Here is a 24,384-nt window from a genome sequence, read left to right on the forward strand (position 1 = left end):
AGCTTTCTTCATACCATTTTAGTTCTTGTTTCTCTGATCAGGACAGCGGTGATTCATGTACCTGGCTAACAGCCTAGAAGAAAATCTAACATTAAGGGTGAAGGCTGTGAATGAATCTTTTTGAAACTGAGAGATAGGCAGAACAGGGAGCCAAAATAGTCCAGGTGGAACTAAAAGCAAAAAGGAATGATATATCTTTACCCTTTCTCTCTCCTTCTTAATGATTCAAAAATGGTGACAGTTTGAAGGGATCAGTAAGGACTTTCAAGTGAAGGAAATACCCAAGAGAATGTAGGACTTGATTACCAACAGCTTATCATGCTACCACACACCTAGGAATCTTCTGTTTGGTGAACAAGAGCACCATTTCAGGCAGGTACCCTTGTTCTTTATGTGCTCTGACAGCTGCACAGAGATCTAAATACCAATCACCTTCCCTTTATTACACAGCAGGGTAAGTGCTGGATAAAGGCTGGCCTAGAGTCTTGTTGCAGATGGGAAATGCTCAGGAATATTTTCTCCGTGAGTCTCACCCAACTAAAGCTCTTTACAAATGGCATCCAACACCACTTAGAGAATTTCTAGTAGATTATGTAGCCTGGCTATCCTGGCAGCATCTGTAGGTTGACTGAGGAAGCAGGTTGATCCCAACTAATAATAGATAAAAAAAAGAAGATATTCAACTCTCTGTTTCCACAGTATCTTTCCCTTTGTAGACTGGAGATAAGTAAATATACTGTAAATTCCCCAGCTTAACTCAAGACCCTACAAACATGAGCTGCCCGCAATTATTTATCTATGTATTCCACACCACTTCTTAATCAAGTAAGAATTTGCCACTTATGCAACGACAAATTTCTAGCAGACAAGGAATCTTTCTCTTAAGGCAGAAACCAAACGTGTTATCATCAACATGGTAGAAAATCTGCACTGTAATTTAAGACAGCATTATTTAAGACAGTATTATTTGACACGCTGCCACCTAATGGCTATTCCAAGTATCACCACCACTCCATGCTCCCGAGTGAATCAGTTCTCTTCACTCTTGCTCATGTAGTTGGTCCACTAACAGAATACGCCTGCAGACATCACGTAGCAGACTGTTTACACTGGGTGAAGGAACATGGAAGCTTCTTTCTAGACTTTCAAATAACTTCAAAACCAAGGATTTTGTGCCACCCAGAGCTCAAGGCTTTGTTACCACGAAACGTACATAACGTTATAGAAAGTTATATCTTCCTATAAGTACAGATATGCTATCATCTAATTAACAAAGCAAACATAAAAGGCGGCCCTTTGACATTACTCCAGAATACAATTTGCTTTCAAACCATTAACTGCAGCCATCCTGCACCAAAAGCAACTATTTCTCTAATAGGTATATATCCCATTCATCAAAAGTACATTACACATACAACGTCCGCACGATAATTATCTAAATTTATGACGCTGAGACAATAAGGAAGTAAACAGAAGATATCGCTGCGACGGAGGAACGACCCGAACCGCCCCAAAGGCAGCTGCGACACCGGCACCAAGGCGACAAGTCCCGCCCAGCGCCGCCGCCCCATTCCCTTCGGCCCCGTCAGCCGGAAGAGCGGAGCCGGCGCTCCAGCCGCGCACCGCCCACAGCCGCCCACTTTGGGCATGCGCGGACGGGATGCGCATGCTCTGTAAGCAGGGGCTGGTGACGGGGTAGCGCTTGGAGCCCGTCGCGATGGTGTACATATCGAACGGTGAGCGGCGGCTGTCGGGGAAGGGAGATATGGGGGTGGGTAGCGCCGCGGGAAGTGGCTGCTGTGGGGTGGCTTAGCGGTCCGGCTTTGAGGCAGCAGCTCCTCTTGGTGGGGCGAAGGGGTGCAGGCCGGAGCTATAGCCAAACCCCTTCCGGCATCTCCAGCTCTGCAACATCGTCCCCGTCCTGACCCCCCATTCCCTTAAATAAACCTTTAGGCACGGGACATAGTCCACCATCCTGACTTTGATGCTGTTTCAAGTCCTATACTGACCTAACTCAAACAGTGCTGAATGTTTTCCTGTCTTGCTGCACAACAGGACAAGTTTTGGATAACCGGAGCCGGGCTCCATGGAGCTTGTCATCCATAACAGATTTCTTCTGGTCGATAGCAGACTTTGTAGTTATGTTGTAAGTAAAAAAAAAAGTATTATTTTGATGAACTTTATTTTAAACTTGTCATACGTTGATGCTACTAAGTACTAGCAGTAACGCAGTACCACAAAAACACTGGATTTAGTCTTTCTTATTCCATAGGTACTATTCACAGAACTAGAGTTGTAGGGGCTGGAAGGGACCTCTAGAGCTCCTCAAGTCCAACCCCTCTGCTAAAGCAGGTTCCCTACAGCAGGTTGCACAGGCTTTGAATATCACCATAGGAGAATCCCACAGCCTCCCTGGGCCACCCGTTCCAGTGCTCCATCACACCCACAGTAAAGAAGTTCTTCCTTGCATTAGTATGGAACTCCCTGTGTTCCAGTTTGTGCCCATTTCTATTGCTGATGACCACCAATAAGGGTCTGGAAAACATCTATGAATGTTTTAATATGGTTACATGGCCTTGCTTAGGAAGCATTTGATGTGTGTATTTAATACAAAGTTATGAAAGCTGATGCTTTCACTTGTATACTTCAGACTGAAGCCAGTGAAGAATCAGAGTTCTTTTGACGTCTTCAACAGCCCTCCATTATTTTAGTTGCAGGTTTTATTTCATGCATTCATTGCACTTCATTTAGTGCAAGAAAAATGTTCAGTTTTAAATATTTGAAAATTTGGTTTATTTGAGCTGTATTGTAACTTAGATTCATGAAGTTACAATAGAATTCTATGTAGAAGGCAAATTGCAAAGATTAAACAACAGTAATCTTGACAAGATACTATTCATTCCTGATACTGTTGTTTTTTAGCCCACCTCTTCCTTTGTAGTCCCAAAATGTAGAAGCTATGTTTAGCCATCCCATGAACATAACTCCTCCTGTTTTGTTTTTCAGCTTCCAGAGCATTATTCAACCAGATGTGAGGAGAAGAGGCTACACATCTTCCTCCTACTTGGGACAAAGTGATGGAAGAGGGTATTGTTCATATTAATAGTTCCGTTTATCTTTTTTCACTGCCCCAGAAAAATATCATAACGTGATCGTAGTCATGATTTGCATCAAATCAGGTCATAATAGACAATGTTCATCTTTTAAATTCTTGTTTTGTTAGCCTTGCTTATATTGTTAGATTTGCATGAAAGAGGTCACTTCATGTATTAGATTTATCTCTATATTTTAGACAAAACACTGTATTATGTGAATATAGTTTCTCTAGACATTATAGCTACTGTGTTTCTTCATTCCTAATGGACAGCCTTACCTTCTTACAAAGCTGTGTAAAAGCATCACTTAGTAGCAGCTGCATAATTTCTCATCAAACCAGCAACTTTCTAAAGGCTTTATCAATCAAATTGCTGTAGTTTAGATACAGTGCTTTTATATTTCTAAATTAAATGAATGCCTATTAAATAGACTGTGTTTTTCTTGCTTTCTTTTTAGGCCTCCAGGAAATCCTCGTCGTAGAATGGGCAGAATAAATCACTGGGGTGGAGGCCCTAGTCCACCACCAATGGCTGGAGGTGGATGAGGAAGGTAATTCCCAATCTCCTCTGTTCTGGTTTAGTTTAGTTTTTATTATTATTATTTAACTCCAGGAGATAGCAGTAGTAATAGAGCTTAAGATAGAATTGAGTGTGTTATTCTACTGTAATACAATGGGAAACACAGCAATAATAGCAGAGTAGCAAAGTCCTAGGCTGCAACAAGTGAGGGTTTGCTCATATACAACTGTGGCTGCAGAAACAAAGAAAAAAAGAATCTGCTTACCCTTAGAAGACCTCAAGTAGGCAGGGATCTCCAGCAAGATACCCTTGCCTCCACTGCCAACCCTTACATTGTATTGCGTACACCTGAGCTCCCCTGGATTGGCCCTGCCTTCTCACCAGCTGCTTAATCACTGCTTAAAGCCATGACTTAGCATTTCCACTGCACATCTTGAATTGTAATACAGCACAAATCAGAATTGCTTAAAAATGGAGGAAAATCCTTTCAAAAGCCCCATCCCAACATTAAAGTTCTTGCTACTGCCCAAAAATTGTAATTCAAAATATGAATTCTGTTTTGTTAAGATGATGGGACTTTTGTCTGACACTGAATACATATATATATATATATGTGTATGGTGACAATAATGAAAAGATGGTAGTAAATACCCAAAAGGTTATTTACAGGAAAAACTCACCCATATGGAAGCCTTCAGTCTGCTGGGAACCACTGAGGCAATCTCCACCGAGGAGCAGTCTCCAAGAGATGCTGCTTTAGTGGTGGTCAGCCCTTAAATGAGGTCTAGAGGAGGTGGAGTCAAGCTCCACTCTTTCCAGGAGCACAGCTAAATTACTCTCACCTGTGCTCCCACAGCTGACCCAACACTTGCCTCAGCTGATTAATCAGAGGTTCAGGCTGTGATTATCAATTTCCCATACAGATGGCCACTTATATCTTGCAAAGGAAAAACCTTGTTTTTAAACATGATGAATTATTTTATCTTCTAGGTAAACGCCTGCTGTAAGAGGCAGGCAAAGGACCATGCACATTTGCAAGAAGAAAGGGAAGAGAGTGGTGGACCAAACGAGTTTGGGCGTTGTGAATGTGCATGTCTAACTGAGAACTGCTCTGCAACATAAGCAGATTAATGAAGTTGTACTGGGAACTCCTTCAAGGATCCGGTGTAACTGAACTTGCAGTGTTATTAAATACGTGTTTACTGTCTGTCTAAAGTCTTTGTATAGTTTCTGAACATTTTACTGTAGTTGCAAATTAAATTATATATGGCTTGTCAGAAGGTGGACTCTTAATTTTTAGACAACCAAACAGTTCTACTCAAAGCACGGTGAATGCCTTCCTGGCCAAATGAGGACAAATATGGAATACTTACACAGAAGATCACTCAAAAATCACTTAAAGCAGTGCTTCCTTAAAGGTTTTGTCTTTACTGATCCTTGCTGTGTTTTTATAATATTAATGATGTGCTAAAAGCTCTTCTGAAATGCAATCTAAGGTAGTTTGTTTTACAGTCCTTCCATTTTAAAAAACTCACTTCCTTAAAGTCCAGTCATAGCTTTTATAACATGCCCAGTTTATAAGCATTCATGGAACAACTTCCTTGTATCATCAACATAGATGCACATTCGTGTTTGCACAGAATAGGATACTCTCAATAAAACGAGGTTTCATTTTCATTACAGGGAGTTGCTCAGTAACACTGAGCACTGACACACCAGTCATTTTCTTTCAAACAATCGGTGCTTTTCTGCATGGGCTGGGGTTTTTAATCGTAGTTCCAGGGATTGTTTGGTTAGTGGGAGTGGGTTGGTTCCACCGCACAGAACCCAGACGGAGCCAACTTCTGTGAGGTGCCACTTTCAGTTTTTCACTTTTTCTAACAGCCTCCAGCAGGTAAACGTCGTATACAACAACACCCCACTGTTAATAGCGGATCTATGAACGCGTTGGCTTCTGCCAGCTGTTCATAGAGAAGCACAAACACCCACCCGTCCCCATCCACCCCGTACTACTCGCCGGAGCTGCCCAGGGGGCGGTGTCTGCCGCGGCCCCGCCTGTTCCGCTCCGCGCCGCCGCCGTGCCCGGCTCGGATCTTCCTGGCAGGCCGGGAACATGACACAGGCGGAGAAGGGCGAGACGGAGAACGGCAAAGACAAGGAGCGTGAGCGAGAGCAGCGCGGCGGCAAGAGGCCCATCGTCCCCGCTGCCGTGCCCGAGTCCCTGCAGGAGGTGAGGCTGCGCCGGCCCCTTTTAAAGGCCCGGCCGGGGAAGAGAGGAGGTGTGCCGCGGGGCGGCCGCTCACTGCCCTCGCCTTGTGCTTGCAGCAAATCCAGAGCAACTTCATCGTGGTGATCCACCCCGGCTCCACGACTCTGCGCCTCGGGAGGGCCACGGACACGCTGCCCGTGGGCATCCCCCATGTCATCGCGCGGCGGCACAAGCAGCAGGGCCAGGCGGCCTACCGGGATGGCTGGCTGCTGCGGGACGGCCTCAATGTAAGCGGTACTGCGGCGCCCGGCCGGCCGAGCGGTATTTGCGTTGTGTCTTTGGCCGCGGTGTGTCGTGATGGCTTTGACAGGAGCCGCCTGGACCTCCAATGCAAAAAACCTCTCCGTCCCGCAGTCTAATTTAATTCAATATTAACAGTTTTCAGACCGTGCAGCAAGTATTTATGACGTGCTATTTCTGTTGCTTAGAAACCTGAAAGTACAGAGCAGAGACAAAATGGCCTAAAAATGGTGGACCAAGCAATATGGTCCAAAAAGATGTCAAATGGTGCCAGACGGATCCCGGTGTCACCTGATCAGGTAACTCCTCTTGAAATAGTAATAAATAGTTCGTTTGTGTTCTCATGTGGTGTAATGCTATGTTTTAACGCATAAGAAAAGATATGCTGTATAAAGTATGTATGAATTGTGTTGTTGTGTCCCTTACATCCAAAGATCTAAGAAGATGATGCAGGTTTAAAATGGATTTCCACCATGAATTGTTGGGGGTTGTCTGTTTGTTGCTTTCATGCATAAAGAGTGTCTGGTAAAATAGTGTTTGATTTGATTACGTTTCAGGCCAGGTCATACAACAGGCAGATGCGACCAGCTATTTTAGATCACAGCTCTGGGGCCAAGTGGACAAACACATCTAATCATCCTGAGGTTTTGGTAGGAGAAGAGGTAAGATTCATTTCCTGCCTGAAATGAGGCTTAGTGTTATACTTTAATATAGTTGTATATTGAAGAGCTATTTGGACTCAATTTAGTCTGAGTTTAATCAAACTCTACTTGGGATTAACTGAATGTTGCCATTCAACAGTACCAGACAGTTTTCCTCTCTTGCCTAGCTAGAAATAAATATATATTTCACAGAATGGCTCAGGTTGGAAGGGACATCAAGAATCATGAATCTTCAGCCTCACTCACCACAGTCAGGGCCGCCAACCTCCACATTTAATACTAGACCAAGTATTTCAAACAGCAGGGAAAACTGCATCTCTTTCAAAGGTTCATGCAGTGTAATTTTCAAGGATAAGTAAAAGATATGTCTGAATATTCTTAAGACTTTATCCTCATAGTAGAAGCAGTGGGGTAGATTCGCTGTTGCTGTAAGTGGCCATTACTGCAGGTGAGAACTTTGCTTGTGTGGTATAAATTAGATAAAGGGAAAGAAACTGATAAAAATGGATCAGTACATGGACTATCTGCTGACTAATTAGGTATTTATGAGCTTTCAAGAGTTTTACGTTATTTTAGCTTATTTTCCATCGCATTGGTCTCAGTGCTGCTGTACAGCAAGTTCTGTCTGTTTCTGAAATATTTTGCCACTATTTATTATGAATATTGGGGGAGATAACTTCATCTCTTATTTTCAGGCACTGTATGTTAATCCATTAGATTCTTATAATATACATTGGCCTATTAGAAGAGGGCAGCTGAATCTCCACACAGGACCTGGAGGCTCCCTCACTGCAGTATTAGCAGATCTGGAAGTTATATGGTCACATGCAATACAAAAGTACCTGGAAATACCACTGAAAGACCTAAAGGTGAGCTACAAACAAGTTTATGAGGGCTGTATCGTATACTGTAATGCTATTATGAGGAAGAAGAACCCTGCTATTACTGGTACCCTCTTACTGGTGCTCAACAGATAAATCTTACTAGTGGTGCATGTGGTTCCTAGGACTCCATTAATGACCTGTCAGCTGTTAACTTGCTACTCACTCTGAATAATTTTTACAATTATTAAAAATAATGTTGCTTCTTTTAGCATCTTGCATGCGATCCTTTCTTTCTTTCATGTTTCTTCAAAACAGGCATTCAATCATGCAAAGAGAGAGTTCAGTTTGAGAACTGACTTTTTCATTCTTCATTTCAGTACTACAGGTGCATTTTACTAATTCCAGACATCTACAATAAACAACACGTGAAAGAACTGGTGAATATGATCCTAATGAAGATGGGCTTCTCAGGTAAAATCATATATAAGCAAGCACTGAGTGATTAATAGCATAAAGACTTCTTGTTGTTTGTTTGTTTTTGCTTTAAGGAAAGTTTATCCAGGCTGGTTTCAGCTAGATTAAGTCTGGCAACAGTATCCTAAACCTAGGATGCATAAGGAATAACATAACATAGGAATGCACAAATACAGGTGTAAAGTCAAATAGTATAAAGATGTTAACAAAAATGATGGTAAATATTCAAAGGTTATTTGCAAAGGAAAACTCACCAACATCAGTGCCTTGGCTGGAAAAGCTGGGGCAGTCTCCACTGAGAAGCAATCTCCAAGAGATGCTGCCTCAGTGGTGGTCAGCCCGTAACTGAGGTCTTAGAGGAGGTGGAGTCGAGCTCCACCCCTTCCAGGAGCACAGCTACATCACTCTCACCTGTGCTCCTGCAGCTGACCCAACACTTGCCTCAGCTGATTAATCAGAGGTTCAGGCTGTGATTTCCCATACGACAGGCATCCATATTTTTTTTGGTAGCTTTTCTCAGAACTCCAAGGGCCTATGCATCCCCATCTTCATTTAATATATGGAGTCGTCAGGCTGTTAGCAGGCTTAAAAGACATTAAGATGTCCTTTGAGTGTCAGAAATGTAGCTCCAGAGCTTGGTATAAATTGAATGTAATTTTTTTCCTCACGTTGCTAGGAATTGTGGTGCACCAAGAGTCAGTCTGTGCTACATTTGGAAGTGGTTTAGGCAGCGCGTGTATAGTAGATGTGGGAGATCAGAAGACAAGTGTTTGCTGTGTAGAAGATGGAGTTTCTCAACGCAACACCAGGTATCTTTTCACATGCAGAATTATTACAAGCATGTACTTAATTACTTACCAGAGACTTTACTTAAAAAAATAATAATAAATAAATACTTTTACATCTATAGATTTGAGGATTTTATTGTTATTGTGAGCTGTTCAACAGGATCATTATGGTACAGTATGAGTCTTAAAGAAATGATGTCTAAAAGAAGAAAACAGTGTAACTGATACTGTGGTGTACAAACTGTTTGGAAGCCATGACCACAGTACATCTAAAACACTGTATTCCTATGTATACCACAGGAGAAGGCCAGTACTTTAGAAGATTTTTTTTTTTTTTTAATGCTTTAGGATCTGCCTTGCATATGGAGGATCTGACGTGTCAAGGTGTTTTTACTGGCTTATGCAACGAGCAGGATTTCCATACAGAGACTGTCAGTTAACTAATAAGTTGGATTGCCTTCTGCTTCAGCACCTAAAGGAGACATTTTGTCACCTAGACCAGGTGAGAAGGCAAAGTGATGTATTCTCCTCTTTATCTCTGTAGAATGCTGCTTTGGGGAGACTGTGGGAGTTTACAATTGCTTTCAAATTAAAAAGTGTATAAAATAATCAAACAGGGGAAACAGTTCAGAAGATGCATGATTTATTCCTTGAAATGTTGTGTTTGCACAAGGTGTATATTTTAATTTTAATGTAGAATAATAAGCTAGTAGTCCTAACTAATGTACTTTTAAGTAGATACAGGAGAGCTGTAGGAAGTGGGTTTAATGGACATAGAAAACCAAACACTTCATTTAGTAGAATGCTGACAGGAGCTGGAGAAGCTTTAGAGTTGAAGTATTTTAAACTTACTTTGTTGTTCTAGCTGAAAGGGATTCCCAGCTCATATAAAGGACATTTATTTGTTCATATTACTGAAAGAAGCTGATAGCAGTTGCGTACTCACTGTTTTTCAGCTTGTTTTGCAAGCTCTGCCACAGGGTCTTATATTTCTGCACAAACTCGTTATAGAGGCCTAAACAGGTAGAAAGCTGTTTTGGCAGATCTTGCTACAATGAAAACATTTTTAAAGGAGCTGAAGAATAGGTAAGTGAAATTCAGAGGCTGAAGAGTTTTGTTACTTTTTGTTATTGTCCACAGTTTAAGTTATGCAGAATTTAAGTTACATCTTGATGTCAATACATAAAAATACTTATTTTTAATACTTTTTCTTTTTGACTGCAGGATATTTCTGGATTGCAAGACCACGAGTTCCAAATTCGGCATCCAGATTCTCCAGCTCTATTATACCAGTTTCGATTAGGGGATGAAAAATTACAGGTTATATTTGTAAAATGAACATGTATATTCACACTTGGTAACAGCATTAAAATGAATTGCATTATGTATGGATGTACCTAATGAAGCAGCAGGAGATGCGCAACACTTCTAATAACCTTAACCAAAATGACTGTCATTTCAATTGAATGTTATGATGCTTATCCTTCAACTGCAAGGAACTGTGCAAGCATTTCATTTTGTAACAAATAACATTTGAATTACTTGCACATAACACATTGCCAGAATCTGTAAAGTCTATGTACGAGGGTATAAGTTTTAAAACACACATGCAAAATTTTTATGAATCTGTTGGGAAAAAAGGCATACTGCAAGAAAAGTTTTCCTCCCTATATTAAATTCCAGTTAGTAAAAGTATACATAATAAAATGCCAGATCTCTCGTTTTTTCAGGCTCCAATGGCTCTGTTTTATCCATCAACTTTTGGAATTGTTGGACAAAAAATGACAACTTTGCAACACAGGTCACAAGGGGACCCTGAGGATCCTCATGATGAGCATTATCTGCTAGCCACACAAAGTAAGCAGGAACAGGTGTGTAAATGCTTTTTTTTCCCTCCACTAAGTATTATTTAGTTCAAGAATAAAACAAGGACTCGTCTCATTTCAGGGACTGAAGTTTATTATCTGGGTCAACTGCATAAAAGAATTAAGGCTATGGAATTACAAGTATCTAGAAAAAAATCTTAATTTATACTGTGTATTTTCAGCCTAAAGGATCTTCATATTAATGGCATTGATACATCTGATGGATTTGAAAGTTGAAAGTAAAACCCTTGCTTTGAAAGTGGAAATCAAAATAAAATTGATATAAAATAGGAATGTAATGCTTAGCCTTTCTGTGCAAAAAGGTAAAGAGGTGATGTTTAGTTATTATATTATTCTGTAATCTGCTGAATATCTTTTTCAATTTTTCATAGTTTCACAGACAACTTGTTTTCTTATTTTTAAGTCTTCAAAAGCTACAGCTGATAGAAAATCCACGTCAAAGCCTTGTACCTTTGAGGGAGACGTGAGAAGCCAAGTCACAGACATTACAGAGAGGATGTACCCACAAGAAGTTGAACTGGGATCCTCCCAAAGTGACTGTATGATACCTGGAAATGATTCAGAAGAACCTTTAACTGCACACGTGTCCAGAAAAACAGCTGTTTCTCAATTTGAAGGCAAAGCCTTAGGCCTTGACAAAGCCATTCTTCATAGTATTGACTGCTGTGGTAAGGATTACATTGTTATGATTCTGGGAACTATGCTTGTCAATGAAGATTTATGTTAACTACTATATTCTAGGAAAGTAATACGTATAACCCTTAATTTTACCAGCTCTAGAAGTAGCTGCACTACTCCTTGTTACAGCATATTTTTAGAGTGCTTGAGCTTGTTTTTGAAGCTCCAAGAAACAAAGAAGTTTTAATAGTAAGCATTTCTCAGTTTCTATTTGATTTGACTTGCACTAAGTTCTTTATAATAAAATAGAGGCACTGTTAACTTATAAAAATATGTATTTCTATGTGCATCCATTCATTCCAGCATCTGATGATACAAAAAAGAAAATGTACAGCTCCATCTTAGTAGTGGGAGGAGGCCTTATGTTTCATAAAGCTCAAGAGTTCCTTCAACAACGAATTCTCAACAAAATGCCCCCATCTTTCAGAAGAGTAGTTGAAAACGTTGAAGTCATCACAAGACCTAAGGTATATCATTAACTGATAGCTAAATCATCAATCAACTGTAATTGAGTTCTTCAAAAGATTATATAAAAACCACAGATCAGTTACATTTCTGAGGAGATTTAGGTAAATAGAGGTAAAGCAAGACCATTACTGGTGAACGTGAAGGCTGTACTTCCAAAGAATCAGTGTGGGTCCCTGCAGTTAACACAATTCCTTGCTGAAAGACAGAGGTTATTTTTGTTTTGTTTTTTGATTAGCAACGTATAAGTATGGCATGAGTAAGCAATTTGCTTTAATCCAGCAAAATCTTTAAGAATCCAAGCATGCATATGTTTCAGAGCCTTCAGTCTGCCTGTGAGGGCAACACTTTCATGTGCATGCCTAAAAGCCATATTTAAATAAAATTTAAAAAATGACTTTTTCCACAACCTCAGACAGTCTTTCCATATTTTTACCTCATTATCATGAAGAAGTTTCTCTTACATAATTCTCAAAGTTTTTTCTCCTCCTCTCACCCCCTTGGATTCCAAGTGATGAATATGGTTGGAATAAATAAGATGCAAGGCTTGAGAACTGCACAAAAATCAGACTAGTGACTGTGTATAATCCTGTTTTTGAATTCAGGATATGGACCCTCGCTTAATTGCATGGAAAGGAGGTGCTGTCTTGGCCTGTCTTGATACAACTCAGGAGCTGTGGATATATCAGCGAGAATGGCAGCGTTTTGGTGTCAGAATGTTACGAGAGCGAGCTGCATTTGTATGGTAACAGATATGTTTACATAGTTAACTAAAAATTCAGTTGCCCCACATCATTGTTTTTTTGTTTTGTTTTTTCAAGGCACTGGAAAAAATATGCTGATATTTCTCTTAATAAAATTAAACTGAACTGAGATTTTTCCAGTAGCAGTGCAGAAATCTTACAGAGTCCATATTACTTCAGTATCACTACTATACTCAATTCTGAGCTGTGTGCATTGAATTCCGTGTACAGAAAACAACCTTCATCTCATTAAACAGTGTAGGAATATGAGGTATCAGGTGCTAAAATGGTAAATATTAAGCCAAGATTGGTTCCAGACATGCATGTAGATACACAGAATCAGCAGGTGAAGACTGCAGTCTGTGGGATTAATGTCTTATTACAATTCCTATGCTAACATTACCAGAAGATGAAATTGTTGTATAAGCCGTCATTGTGGAAACCATGAAAGGGAGAAACTAAACTTCAGTTGCTGTTGTAGTTTCTATAATAAATTGTACTATTCAGTGGAAAAACATCATTTTCAACTTAAGTATATTTTTCTTGCTTGTTCTTATCATTAAAAAAAAAATGATGAACCATTCATTATCCTTGGTATTTACCTTTTCCCTATTTAAAAATAACAATATAAAATGTGTGCCCCAATTCTACCCCTTCACCTACCTTCCTTCAGCCTGGCCTTGCACAAGAGGACAGTGAGCCTGATAGCAGACAGCTGGTTCAGCAGCTGAAAACCAACTGAGCATGCACTTAAAAAGCAATTTATGACTATCATCTTACTCCATAAATGGTGAGCAGCCCAACAGTCCCTTTGAGCTGTTTTGCACAGCTGCATGACAGGATCTCCTGTTGAGCAGGGGCACCCCTTGAGGTTACAGCTGCACAGAGATAGATCCCTTACACCCTGACATCAAGACCCCTTGCCAGAACAGATCCTCAGTAAGTGACTAATTGCTTTAGGCTTTGTTAGCTTCACTAAGATACAGTCTTAGACTGGTTGTGCACATACAATCCGTTAGATATAAACCACTGATGAAGCCTGGAACTAGGAGTGGATTCAGCCACCCCTAGGATCCTTACCTCCATGGTTCAGGGAGGTGAGAAAGCAGGGATATGAACCTTGTGGCTCAGCAGGATGGCCTCCTGTATGTTTATGTTTAACTCTACCCTCTGCACTGTAAATATTCAAGTGTATCCATGCATGTTGAATCTTAAGTCACTGTTAAAGTGCTACATTATACTGCCCTCATAAGGGAGAAGCTAGAATATATTTATTGACATAACATAATGTCTTTTCCCCACCCATGGTAACCCAGAAGAACTAGATTTCTTTCACATAGTCAGCACCAACAGCCACAGAGGCTTTTTCTCCTTATAACTAATCCCTATTTACAGAAGTTCTATTTCTTGTTTTATCTTCTGTAACAAAGGCTCCCATCAACCTCAAACCAAGCTTCAAATCCATATTGGCAACTATAAAGTATATTAATAGTATTAAAACACTTAATATCGATTAATATAGTAATTACAGGAACACCAAAGTTCAAAAGAAGTGAGAATTCTTACCTCTATAACAGTATCAGCAACCACAGTAATAACGCATGCAACCACAAGTAGAGCAGAAAGAAGAAAACAAATCTTCCAACTGAATTGACTGTGAGGATTTCTGGGGAAAAAGAAAAAACAACAACCACTGAACCAAGTCTTGCATAGCTGAAAAAGATGTCTCCAGTTAACTAATTACTGAAGAGAGCTTTTCTAACGTCTGTATCCAGAAAAGAAATTTTGCTAAAAGGTAATGCAAACGAATTAATTAATCATTGATTAATTTCATTCTGACCAAATTAATTTGGTTTAAAAACTATATTAAAAGCAAAGAGTATCGTCTATGCAAGTAACATAACAATGAAGTACAGGTCTGCTGAGAATAACCAGAGTTCTTAGACTTCTGTCTCCAGAGCTTGCTGGTCATCCCTGTTGATTTTATATCAGTGGAGACATGTTTCTTACTGTGGTAGTATAGGAGAATTTCAGAGACTATGCTTTTAGTGTACTATGATTTAACAGAAAATTACATTTTGTTTCTGTTTTTTTTCAAGTATTTCATACTTTTGGCACTCATAAAACAACATTAAACATTCAAACCCAAGACTAATTACTCTAGAATTCACTTCTGTCTCTGTTTTATAGACAGTAACATTTGGATTCCACAAAGTTCCCGAGTGGTGCGTTAATCTGTTTAATAACTAACTGATTAAATGGATTTCTGTGACAGGCACCATACACCCTGCAGGTGGCAGCTTATGACCTAGCAGCATTTGTGCTGCAGAAGGGGACAAGTCAGAAGCGTTGGTCAGAAAGAGACACAGCTGTTGTATGAGTTCAGGTACTGATGCCTGGAAAGTTACAGGATAAAAATACCAGAAAGCTTCAACAGGTTTAGAAACAGTAGTGCTTACTCTTAGTGGCACATACCCAAATATGCAAGGATTTAGTCTATTAAAAGTACCTCATGCCAGTAGCTAAATTAAATCTTAAGGCCATGGAATGTAGGAGAAGACTCATAAGCAGGTATTTGATTCTGTACAGCGTGCAGGCAAAGACGGCCTGGTGACGCTTTCCAAGTGTGGTTCCCCTGCTCTCCAGATGCCCGCCTGTACACCGCGCTCTTACCTAGTTCAGTACAGCTTATGAGGGCGCGTGAGGCGGACTTCGCCCCGCAGCTGCTCGTACTGTTTCGAAACATCTCCGAGCTCCCCTGACAGACTTTCTACGACGGCCGAAGAGCCCGACGTTCCTGCGGACAGCTGCAGGCCGCCTCCCCCCACAGGCCGCTCCCCCTGCGCGGGGTCGGGGGGCGTGTGACGGGATCCGGCTTCAGCCCCGCGCCTCACAGCGCCCGACCCGCCTCCGCCGCAGGAACAGCGTGAGTGGGGCCGAGAGACTCCGAGAGGGAGCTCCGGGGAGACACGAGGTGGAAGGGCTGGGAGAGGGCTGCAGAGGAAGCGGGGCCGTGGCGGGGTAGGAACGAAGGCGGGGGGTGAGGCCCCGGTGGCAGACCCCGAGGTGCCACGTCCTGCCGGACGGAGCAGGGCCCACAGCCAGCCTTCCCTGTGAGGTCGGGAAGGAGCTCTGCGGGGCTCGAGAGGTTGCTCGTGCCTTCAGAGCATGGCCACGCCGCGTCCCAGGCCTGCAGAGAAGTTTGTGAGTAGAGCAGGACGAGCTGCATCAGCCTGAACGGTTCCAGCTGCAGAAACTTCTCCCAGCTCTTCTGTGGGCGGATGAACTCACAGTTACTGGAATGGCTGAGGGCAAATTAGTCCAAGATAATTCCACAGCATGTGAACTGAAACGACACACACAGCCAACAGTGAAAAATGCAGGCTGCTGCTTTACCTGAGGGGCTGGTTGCTCATCTTGCACCTTCATATACAGAGCAGGTGAAGGGTGATGGCCAGGAAATGCCTCACAGCTCCCAGGTGTGCGTTGCTGGACATCTCCAGCTGAGGGATATTTCACCTGGCCCTGGTAAAACAGAAGCAGGAGTGGAATATCAGCCAGTGAGGGTTTCCTTTGGAAGGTTTCCTCCAATAGTACTCAGCTACTCCTGTTCCATTCTATTAAGTTCATTAACAACAACAAAAAAAAACAACTTTATAGGAAAACATGAAATAGCATGTAAATATACACATGATGAATTTATGCGATGGAGTAGATTCAAACTACCACTTCAGTAACTTCAAATGAGCACTGAATCTTGCTTTCTTGGCTGCTAATTCAGTCTCCTTGTTGAGACAGTGACTATCATTACTGTTTTTGTTGTACGATCACACATACTGTGCTTACATTGTAGCGATAAAGTTTTCCTGCTGAGGTTCTCTAGCTCTTTATCCGGGTAAGAATGCTGTCGATAAGCTCTTTCAACGATATTTACCTGTAAAATAGATACGATTTTTTCAAGTGAGTTCAAATTATGAAGCTCTGGTGCAATAAATGAAATACTTTATCTTGCTTTATGCATTTTTGCAGAGCTGTTTACTGACTGATAAGGAATCTTTTATTATGAACATAAAAGAGTCATGATATGCAAGAACCCAGATAAAGTCTTGCAGCAATATCCAGTAAAGCCTAAAAGACACTGTTTTGTTGGTAGTAACCACAGAGCATTTCATTAGAACTGAGCTGTTTAAATCTTCCTATTTCTACACGTTTTACTTTGACAGTTTCCATAATATTTAACAGAGGTGGCCATAAAGCTCTATCCTGTATAAAATTTATACGTGGCACACCCAGCAAGTTTCAGACAATTGTACCTACTGAGATAACAACTTGATTTTTACAGATATGGGTAAGAAACCAACCAAAACCTACTTTTATTAAAACAGATTTTTGGCAGATGACATGGGCAGTAAATTCTCTCACTCTTAAAAGAGCAGGTTAAAACTCAGGGAAAGTTTAGAAAAACAATTGACTAGGTTAAATTTTGCTGATGTTATTCTCTTTAAAGAAAGACTCCCGCTGATTTCCCCAAGACTGTAAAAGAATTTAAACAATGATAAAACTACTTGTGCACACAAAGCTGCACAGATTATTAGAGAGCAAAGTATCATCATATTCTAGTTTCAGAAAGCAATGACCCCTTCTATATAAGTTTGAATTGCTCTGTGAGCTTCAAAGTACGTACATATGAGAGCCTTTCAACTAATTAGCTTTTTAAAGGGTCTGCACTTCAGTGATAGTGTCCTAGAGTAAGGCAGGACAGAAACAGTACTGCAATATCTGTATTGCTTTTGGAATGTCATTTGAGTTAACATCTTCAGAAGATCAGTAGCTGCTGCTTGTGCTGTAGCAAAGCATAGAACTACAGACTATGGGCACTACCCTCAGGTCTGTGACACAGAGTAACTCCAGCTCTGATTCCAGGGATTCTGCACCGTTCACCCCTTTTTATCACCAACAATTAAGTAGGTCATGGCTTCTAGCCAGCAGTCTGGTAGGAAGCACAGTAACACTTAATGGCATTATAGATTTTATGCAAAAATCAATAGGTTAGTATTTGTTCCAGAACCTGGAAACTCTTCCTGTCTGATTAGTAAATATCTTTAGTATTAACATCAAAAGAATTTTGCTTCTTCAGGAAAGAAGCTCAAAACTTTACCTCAATGAATCTCCCATAAGAAATAAAAAGACAAGAAAGAAGTAAAATACCTTGTTAGACAGGAACAAAGCCCATATCGTACTAAAATCCCTTAACACATAAAACCTTTCTACCTTTCTGTCTTCTTCTCCCGCAACACAAGAAATCACTAAACTCTCTTCCCCTCCAATAATCCTTTTAATATTCTTCACCTGTAAAAGGTGCCCTCCTACCTTCAGCTGGGATCCATTCTGAATTAGCCATGTGAGAATCAGGTGTGTGACCCACTAGGCTAAACTGTTTTCACACACAGATGTGTGTTCACATTCACATTGTGGAACTTTCAGGATTTGTACAGCCTATTGCAAGCTTTCTTAGTGCTTATTCCCATATTGAAAATGATAGATATTTTAGAGGTTACACACTGTACTAATGATTACATTTTAATTTGGACTTTTTTTTTCTTTTTTCCCTAGGGCAAAACTGGATTTATTTTTTTGATATATATTCTGCAAGAGCGGTGTTATTAGTCAAGATGTCCTACTTAATCAATGGAGTTAAACGTTGCAGTCCTGTGAATCAGATGCACAAAGTAACAGGAGCTCTGTTTAAGGCACACATATTAAGGAACACATGGTGCATCAAGGAGCAACAACTAAAAACCTCACGTGCTTTGTCTCAGCTTAGTTCTGAAAAGACAAACTCTTATGATTATGTCATTGTTGGAGCTGGATCAGCAGGGTGTGTATTAGCCAACAGGCTGACTGAAGACCCTCACAATACCGTACTGCTTTTGGAAGCAGGCCCTAAGGACACTCTTTTAGGTAGTAAAAGACTACTGTGGAAGATTCATATGCCTGCTGCATTAACTTATAACCTCTGTGATGAGAAATATAACTGGTATTATCATACAACTTCACAGAAGCATATGGATAACAGAATTATGTACTGGCCCCGAGGAAGAGTGTGGGGTGGTTCCTCTTCTCTCAATGCTATGGTATATATTCGTGGGCATGCAGAAGATTATAATCGATGGAGCAGAGAAGGGGCTATAGGATGGGACTATGATCATTGCTTGCCTTATTTTAAGAAGGCACAAACACATGAACTGGGATCAGATCAGTATAGAGGTGGAAAAGGACCTCTTTATGTGTCAAGGGGGAAAACAAACCATCCTCTTCATCAAGCATTCCTGGATGCAGCTCAGCAAGCTGGGTATCCCTTCACAGATGATATGAACGGTTATCAACAAGAAGGATTTGGCTGGATGGACATGACTATACACCAAGGTAAATTACAAAGGCTTCATTAAGGAATTTGTGTTTCTGACACACCAGAAGTACTGAAATAATTTTAGAATATAGACATAATCTGCACTGAATGTGATTTGGTTGTTTGGATGGATGAACAGCTACCAAACTAAATTTCACCTACTCATTTCATAGCAACTTGCTGTCAGTCTAGAGTGTATTTCATTCAAAAATATACTGGCATGCAGATCTTGAGTTAAAGGTAAATTCGGGATAAGAGATTTTCAGAATGTCACTGACAAGTTTGTTATGTTAAAATATCTAGTTGTATATATCAAATAATATTTGCTTTGAACATTACAGAAGAATGCTTTTATTGTATAAACATCCTGATTGGTATTGGTGAAAACCTTCAGGAAAACATAGTGCAACTATTTTGATTTTAAATTTAAGTATACATTGCAGGTAAAAGATGGAGCACAGCTTCTGCTTACCTTCATCCAGCCATATCACGCCCCAATCTGTCAGTTACTGAGAGGACACTTGTAACAAAAATCTTGTTTCAAGGAACAAAATCCATTGGTGTCGAGTATGTGAAAAATGGACAAAGGGAAAAGGTAAGAGATTTTTATTTTCCAGTATGAAAGACATTATTCATAGCAAAACTTATAAATAAATAAAACAAGTAGGTATGTAATACAAGTGATGTTTTACTCTGTAAAATGTCAGCTTCCAGTGTATGATTCTTTGTGAGTTATTTACAGTAGGTGATACTTCAGTTGTATTGATTTAGAGATTGTCTCCATTTCAGAGATAACAGTTTTTTCAGAACTGTTTTTCTGAAATACCAGCATTTCAGCACATTCCGGTTTACAGAGATAATATGCACTGTAGGTTCCAGCTTGAAACATTACATGACACGCTTGCATAATGTCAAGTCACAGCTTGTCTGCTCATATTGAAAGCTTGATCATTTCTCCTTAAAGAAACTTCTAGCAAGGTAGTAATACATTTAGAATAAGAAAAATGTGAGGGAAGGTTACCTAATCTCAGAATTGTATCTGAGCTGAAGCTCACTTACATTCAGGTCAAGCTTAATAACATTAGGATTTTTCTGCTCATTTCATTTTAGGCTTTTGCCACCAAAGAAGTTATTTTAAGTGGAGGTGCCATAAATTCTCCACAGCTCCTTATGTTGTCTGGGATTGGCAATGCAGACGATTTAAAGAAACTGGGGATCCCTGTTGTATGCCACCTTCCTGGTAATTGTATTCTTTCTTTTCACCTTGTATCTTCCTAAGGATTCAATTCAAAGTGTATTAAATTGAACAAACTCGTAAATTTTGGTTTTCTTTGTGTCAGGTACTACAGACTGAAATCAACAGTGTTACAAATCAGTGAGACATGCATTGATTTTGGAACTGAGCAATGTCCCCCTACAGTTTCTCCGCTATGTTTGATAGTGGAAAATGCCTTTCTGAAAAATGCTATTAAGTGGCTTTAAAATAAAGCTGCATACTTAGAATTTAGAACTTTGAATGAGAAGTTTAGATCCACGAGAGCTTGTATCAACTCTCATTGTCATATGTTAAAAGATGGAAAGAACAACATGAACTTCTTTAAACTAGAAAATCTGATACTCTAATCAGCAGTCAGATCTGGCAATTTTAGAACAAATTCTGTGTCTGCCATTTAAGTTACTATTTTTGTTTTAGTTATGCTATGTTATATAAAACCTGATTGTGACGTGAGCAAAGGGCTGATGATATGACTCGTAGTCTTGATACTAGTCATCATTGCCCTTGGAAAAGGTTGGATTAGTTTCCATTTATGCTGTTTTCTGGTAGCAGATTTTGAGTATAGCTGTTCTATGTGAAATAACTTTATTTTCTCTTTCCTTTCTTCTCCTTCCTGCCCCCTTATGAATCTTTTAATCAGGAGTAGGCCAGAACCTTCAAGATCATTTAGAAGTGTATGTCCAGCAGAAATGCACCAAACCTATTACTCTATACAGCGCACAAAAGCCAGTTAACATGGCGAGGATTGGTCTAGAATGGCTTTGGAAGTTTACAGGTATGTAATACCTAGAGAAAAAGATTTTATTTAAAAATAGATATTGCATGGATAAAAATATGCTGTGAACTGAATTATTTTTCCTAATTCTTGTCACAAAAGAATTGTTTTGTTGCTCCAGGCAGAATCCTTCAGAGTAACTTTTGTTAAAAATGGCACTCTCATTTTATGATCCAGCTTCATGTTATAGTAATCCAGACTTTAAAAGGAATCTATCAAAGTAATCCTTGAAATCATTAAAATAGTTTGGCCAAACTCGGAGTCTTCATCTCTTGCTGAATCATTGTGTCAGATGCTGGCCCACGGTGATGACTTATACTGTGTATGTGTGGCATTTTACCATGGAAGTAGTGGTCACGGAGGGATGAATCATGGTTTAAATGGATCTGAAAATAACATAATATGGGGGACATAGTAGTCTCTTCATCTTTCCCCTTCAGGGTAGGCACTGTGGATCTCTTTGCCTATTACATGTGACTGATGGGATAGCTATGTTTCTTCTCTTGAATCATGCAGTGCAGTGATATCAGGATGCTGCAGCTGGTTCCCTCCACATCTAGCAGAGTCCCAGTACTGAATCTGCCTCTGTAGACTGTAGGCAGTGCATCTGCCAGCTACACTGTGGTAACTGAAACATCTCACTGTGAAATAACTGGAATTTCCAAAGTAATGTGGAATTATATTTACCTAGTGATTAAGAAGGAAGTGGAAATAATACATATTGTTTCTTCTGCAAGCTGTTTGTGAAATGTTTGTATTCTTAGCAATTTTCACTGTATGTATGAATTGTGAGGGCTGCTCTGAAAGTAACGCCTCCTATTTTATGATGTTGGCCCATGGTGTCACAAGCGGACTGGTGGTATGGCAGTAGACATTGAACCTTCCCACCAATATCTTGTGACATTTTGTTGCTGTGTGACAGATGGCAGCAGAGAGGCAGTCTCACAAAGTGAAAAAAAGCAAACACGTGATGCTGTGTCACCACTATGAGGTGAAGTCAAAACAACAGTCCCCAAAGTGGCATCATGTAAATTCCCCACTGAACAAAAAGTCCAGGATGCAGCTCTCAGTGGGTAAAGTTATGTGCAGAGTATTTTGGATGATCTTTATGGATTACCTGGAACACAGACAAACCATCTCTGACTGCTAGATCATGATGCTGGATAAGCTGAAGACTTGAACTTCCTGAGTCAGGACAGAGAAGACAACTTTCTCTCATGACGCAGTAATGCTGAGCCCCATACCAGTCATTACAATGGAGCACATTACCTGTACTACTCAATCAAGTAGTCTTACTGCACTCTTTGTATTCACTGTAGTTTCTGTGGAAATAAATAGGAAGCATTACTTTTGGAGTGATGAACATATTATCTGTAGTAAAACTAGTTAAAAAGAATTGGGTTTCTTGCTTTTCTGAGATCTTGTAAAGGCATTTTATCTCTCATTTTCACTCCCTAGGTGAGGGAGCCACTGCCCACTTAGAGTCTGGTGGGTTTATCCGAAGTCAGCCAGGAGTTCCTCACCCCGACATTCAGTTCCACTTTCTCCCTTCTCAGGTGATTGATCATGGTCGGGTTGCTTCCACGATGGAAGCTTACCAGGTGAGTTTTTTAAGAACCTATTCCAGTAGTGTTCTATAGTCCCTGTAGGAAGTAAATTGGTGTGGTCATTTGTGATTTGACTGTACTCTGTGAAATACCTTTTTCAGCACAAAGAGTTGGCTTAGCCTCCTGCATTGGGATAAAAGTAAATGATAATTATTTGATATTGCTACCAAAATTATGTTGCCTTTTATCTCTGTAAATGCGTTTAAGTAATTGCACAACTGAAGTGCCATAGTACTGTTCATCAGAACACTGTAGTACTAGATGTTATACAAAACTAAGCCAAGGTGTTCTCTGTTCCCCTGCAGTTTTGGCAGAGGTTTAAGCTAGAATATATGAAGCTACTCATCTATTTATTGGCATAAATCCAACCTCCTTTTTAATATGTAATTTTGATCCAAAAGTCTGTGTTAATGGTGAGGAACTGTTCCTGAATATACATGTTCTTCTTGTTGATCTCGTCAGTGATTATGCTGTGCTACTGCTAAAATGATTGTATTTTAAATTCAGCTGTAAGTTGAAAATCCAGGTATATTCTCTCTCCGTTATGGAATATCATATTTAATTATTTGCAATGTCTGTCCAAACTGAAAAAGAATGTTCCAAATTTGGAAATATATCTGGTGGGATTTTGTCATGAGAATAGAGTGTGTTTGCAGGTCCACGTAGGACCCATGAGGAGCACAAGTGTGGGCTGGCTAAAGCTGAAGAGTGCAGACCCAACGGACCATCCTATCATTGAGCCTAACTACATGTCAACAGGTAAAAGCAGCTTCTCCACCCTCTGATGACAACTTATTTCCTGCCTGATACAGTAGCAGATTTTTACATCTTGAAATCAGTTCAGAAGTGAAGGTTGGTGTATTGTCAGATTGTATCAAGGAGGCCACTGTCCAAAGTTCTGCTCAGATACAAAGAATTTCTTGCTGGGAATGCAGTCAGAGAGAGCGGGTATAGCAAAATAAAGAGCATCTTTCCATAACTCACTTATTCCCTTGTGAGAGCATGCAATATGTGTAGCTATTTTGCTCAGAGTGAGTATAAATCTATGTGTTTTTTTTTTATATGTTCTATTTTGGCTTTCAGCAATAAGTGAGAGACTTCCTCTTCACCCTTCTCTCTTTCCTGCTATGTTGTTTTTTTTCCTGCTGTGTTCGAGTGTACTTAGAGCTCTCTTATTTTCTCTTCATGCAGAGAGAGATATTTGGGAATTCCGCCAGTGTATCAAGCTGACCAGAGAGATCTTTGCTCAGAAAGCTTTTGAAAAATTTCGTGGACCTGAAATTCAACCAGGAATCAATGTTCAGTCTGACAAAGAAATAGATGCCTTCGTAAGACACAAGAGTGATACTGCTTATCATCCTTCTTGCACTTGTAAAATGGGTCAGCCTTCAGATAGCACTGCTGTAGTTGATCCCCAAACAAAAGTAATTGGTGTTGAAAATTTGAGAGTAGTAGATGCCTCAATAATGCCCAGTATAGTCAGTGGGAATTTGAATGCCCCCACTATTATGATAGCAGAGAAAGCTGCAGATATAATTAAGGGGCTCCCATCGCTTCAGGAAAAAAATGTTCCTGTATATAAGCCCAAGACCTTGGAAACACAGCGATAAACAGCGTTGTCAACCTTTCACATTTTTACTACTTACTTTTTCATCTGTATGTTTGTACCTTACA

General features: G+C 40.2%; 3 protein-coding genes across 4 annotated transcripts; all 3 read left to right on the forward strand.

Moving 5' to 3' along the window:
- Nucleotides 1–1,597: 1,597 nt before the first annotated feature.
- SELENOK (selenoprotein K) lies at nucleotides 1,598–4,821 on the forward strand. Of its 2 annotated transcripts, XM_072347443.1 has the most exons (5): nucleotides 1,598–1,736; nucleotides 2,056–2,146; nucleotides 3,007–3,087; nucleotides 3,553–3,645; nucleotides 4,605–4,821. In XM_072347443.1, exons 1-5 carry the CDS (start codon nucleotides 1,718–1,720, stop codon nucleotides 4,606–4,608), a joined length of 288 nt encoding a protein of 95 aa, XP_072203544.1. In that variant the 5' UTR covers nucleotides 1,598–1,717; the 3' UTR covers nucleotides 4,609–4,821. The 2 variants fall into 2 exon arrangements, with proteins under 2 accessions (XP_072203544.1, XP_072203545.1); XM_072347444.1 differs by lacking the exon at nucleotides 4,605–4,821 and having other exon boundaries at nucleotides 3,553–3,640.
- An 850-nt stretch (nucleotides 4,822–5,671) lies between these two features.
- Nucleotides 5,672–14,795, forward strand: ACTR8 (actin related protein 8). The gene is made up of 13 exons (XM_072347058.1): nucleotides 5,672–5,844; nucleotides 5,940–6,110; nucleotides 6,312–6,422; nucleotides 6,681–6,785; nucleotides 7,481–7,654; nucleotides 7,987–8,080; nucleotides 8,760–8,892; nucleotides 9,220–9,373; nucleotides 10,096–10,191; nucleotides 10,602–10,742; nucleotides 11,161–11,425; nucleotides 11,739–11,902; nucleotides 12,506–14,795. Exons 1-13 carry the CDS (start codon nucleotides 5,728–5,730, stop codon nucleotides 12,647–12,649), a joined length of 1,869 nt encoding a protein of 622 aa, XP_072203159.1. The 5' UTR covers nucleotides 5,672–5,727; the 3' UTR covers nucleotides 12,650–14,795.
- A 681-nt stretch (nucleotides 14,796–15,476) lies between these two features.
- CHDH (choline dehydrogenase) lies at nucleotides 15,477–24,324 on the forward strand. Its single transcript, XM_072347678.1, has 8 exons — nucleotides 15,477–15,569; nucleotides 18,257–19,069; nucleotides 19,496–19,647; nucleotides 20,163–20,292; nucleotides 20,969–21,103; nucleotides 22,562–22,704; nucleotides 23,367–23,469; nucleotides 23,902–24,324. Exons 2-8 carry the CDS (start codon nucleotides 18,316–18,318, stop codon nucleotides 24,318–24,320), a joined length of 1,836 nt encoding a protein of 611 aa, XP_072203779.1. The 5' UTR covers nucleotides 15,477–15,569; nucleotides 18,257–18,315; the 3' UTR covers nucleotides 24,321–24,324.
- The last annotated feature ends 60 nt before the right edge of the window (nucleotides 24,325–24,384 follow it).

The sequence above is a fragment of the Excalfactoria chinensis genome, chromosome 12, assembly GCF_039878825.1.
Source record: "Excalfactoria chinensis isolate bCotChi1 chromosome 12, bCotChi1.hap2, whole genome shotgun sequence".
NCBI lineage: Eukaryota > Metazoa > Chordata > Aves > Galliformes > Phasianidae > Excalfactoria > Excalfactoria chinensis.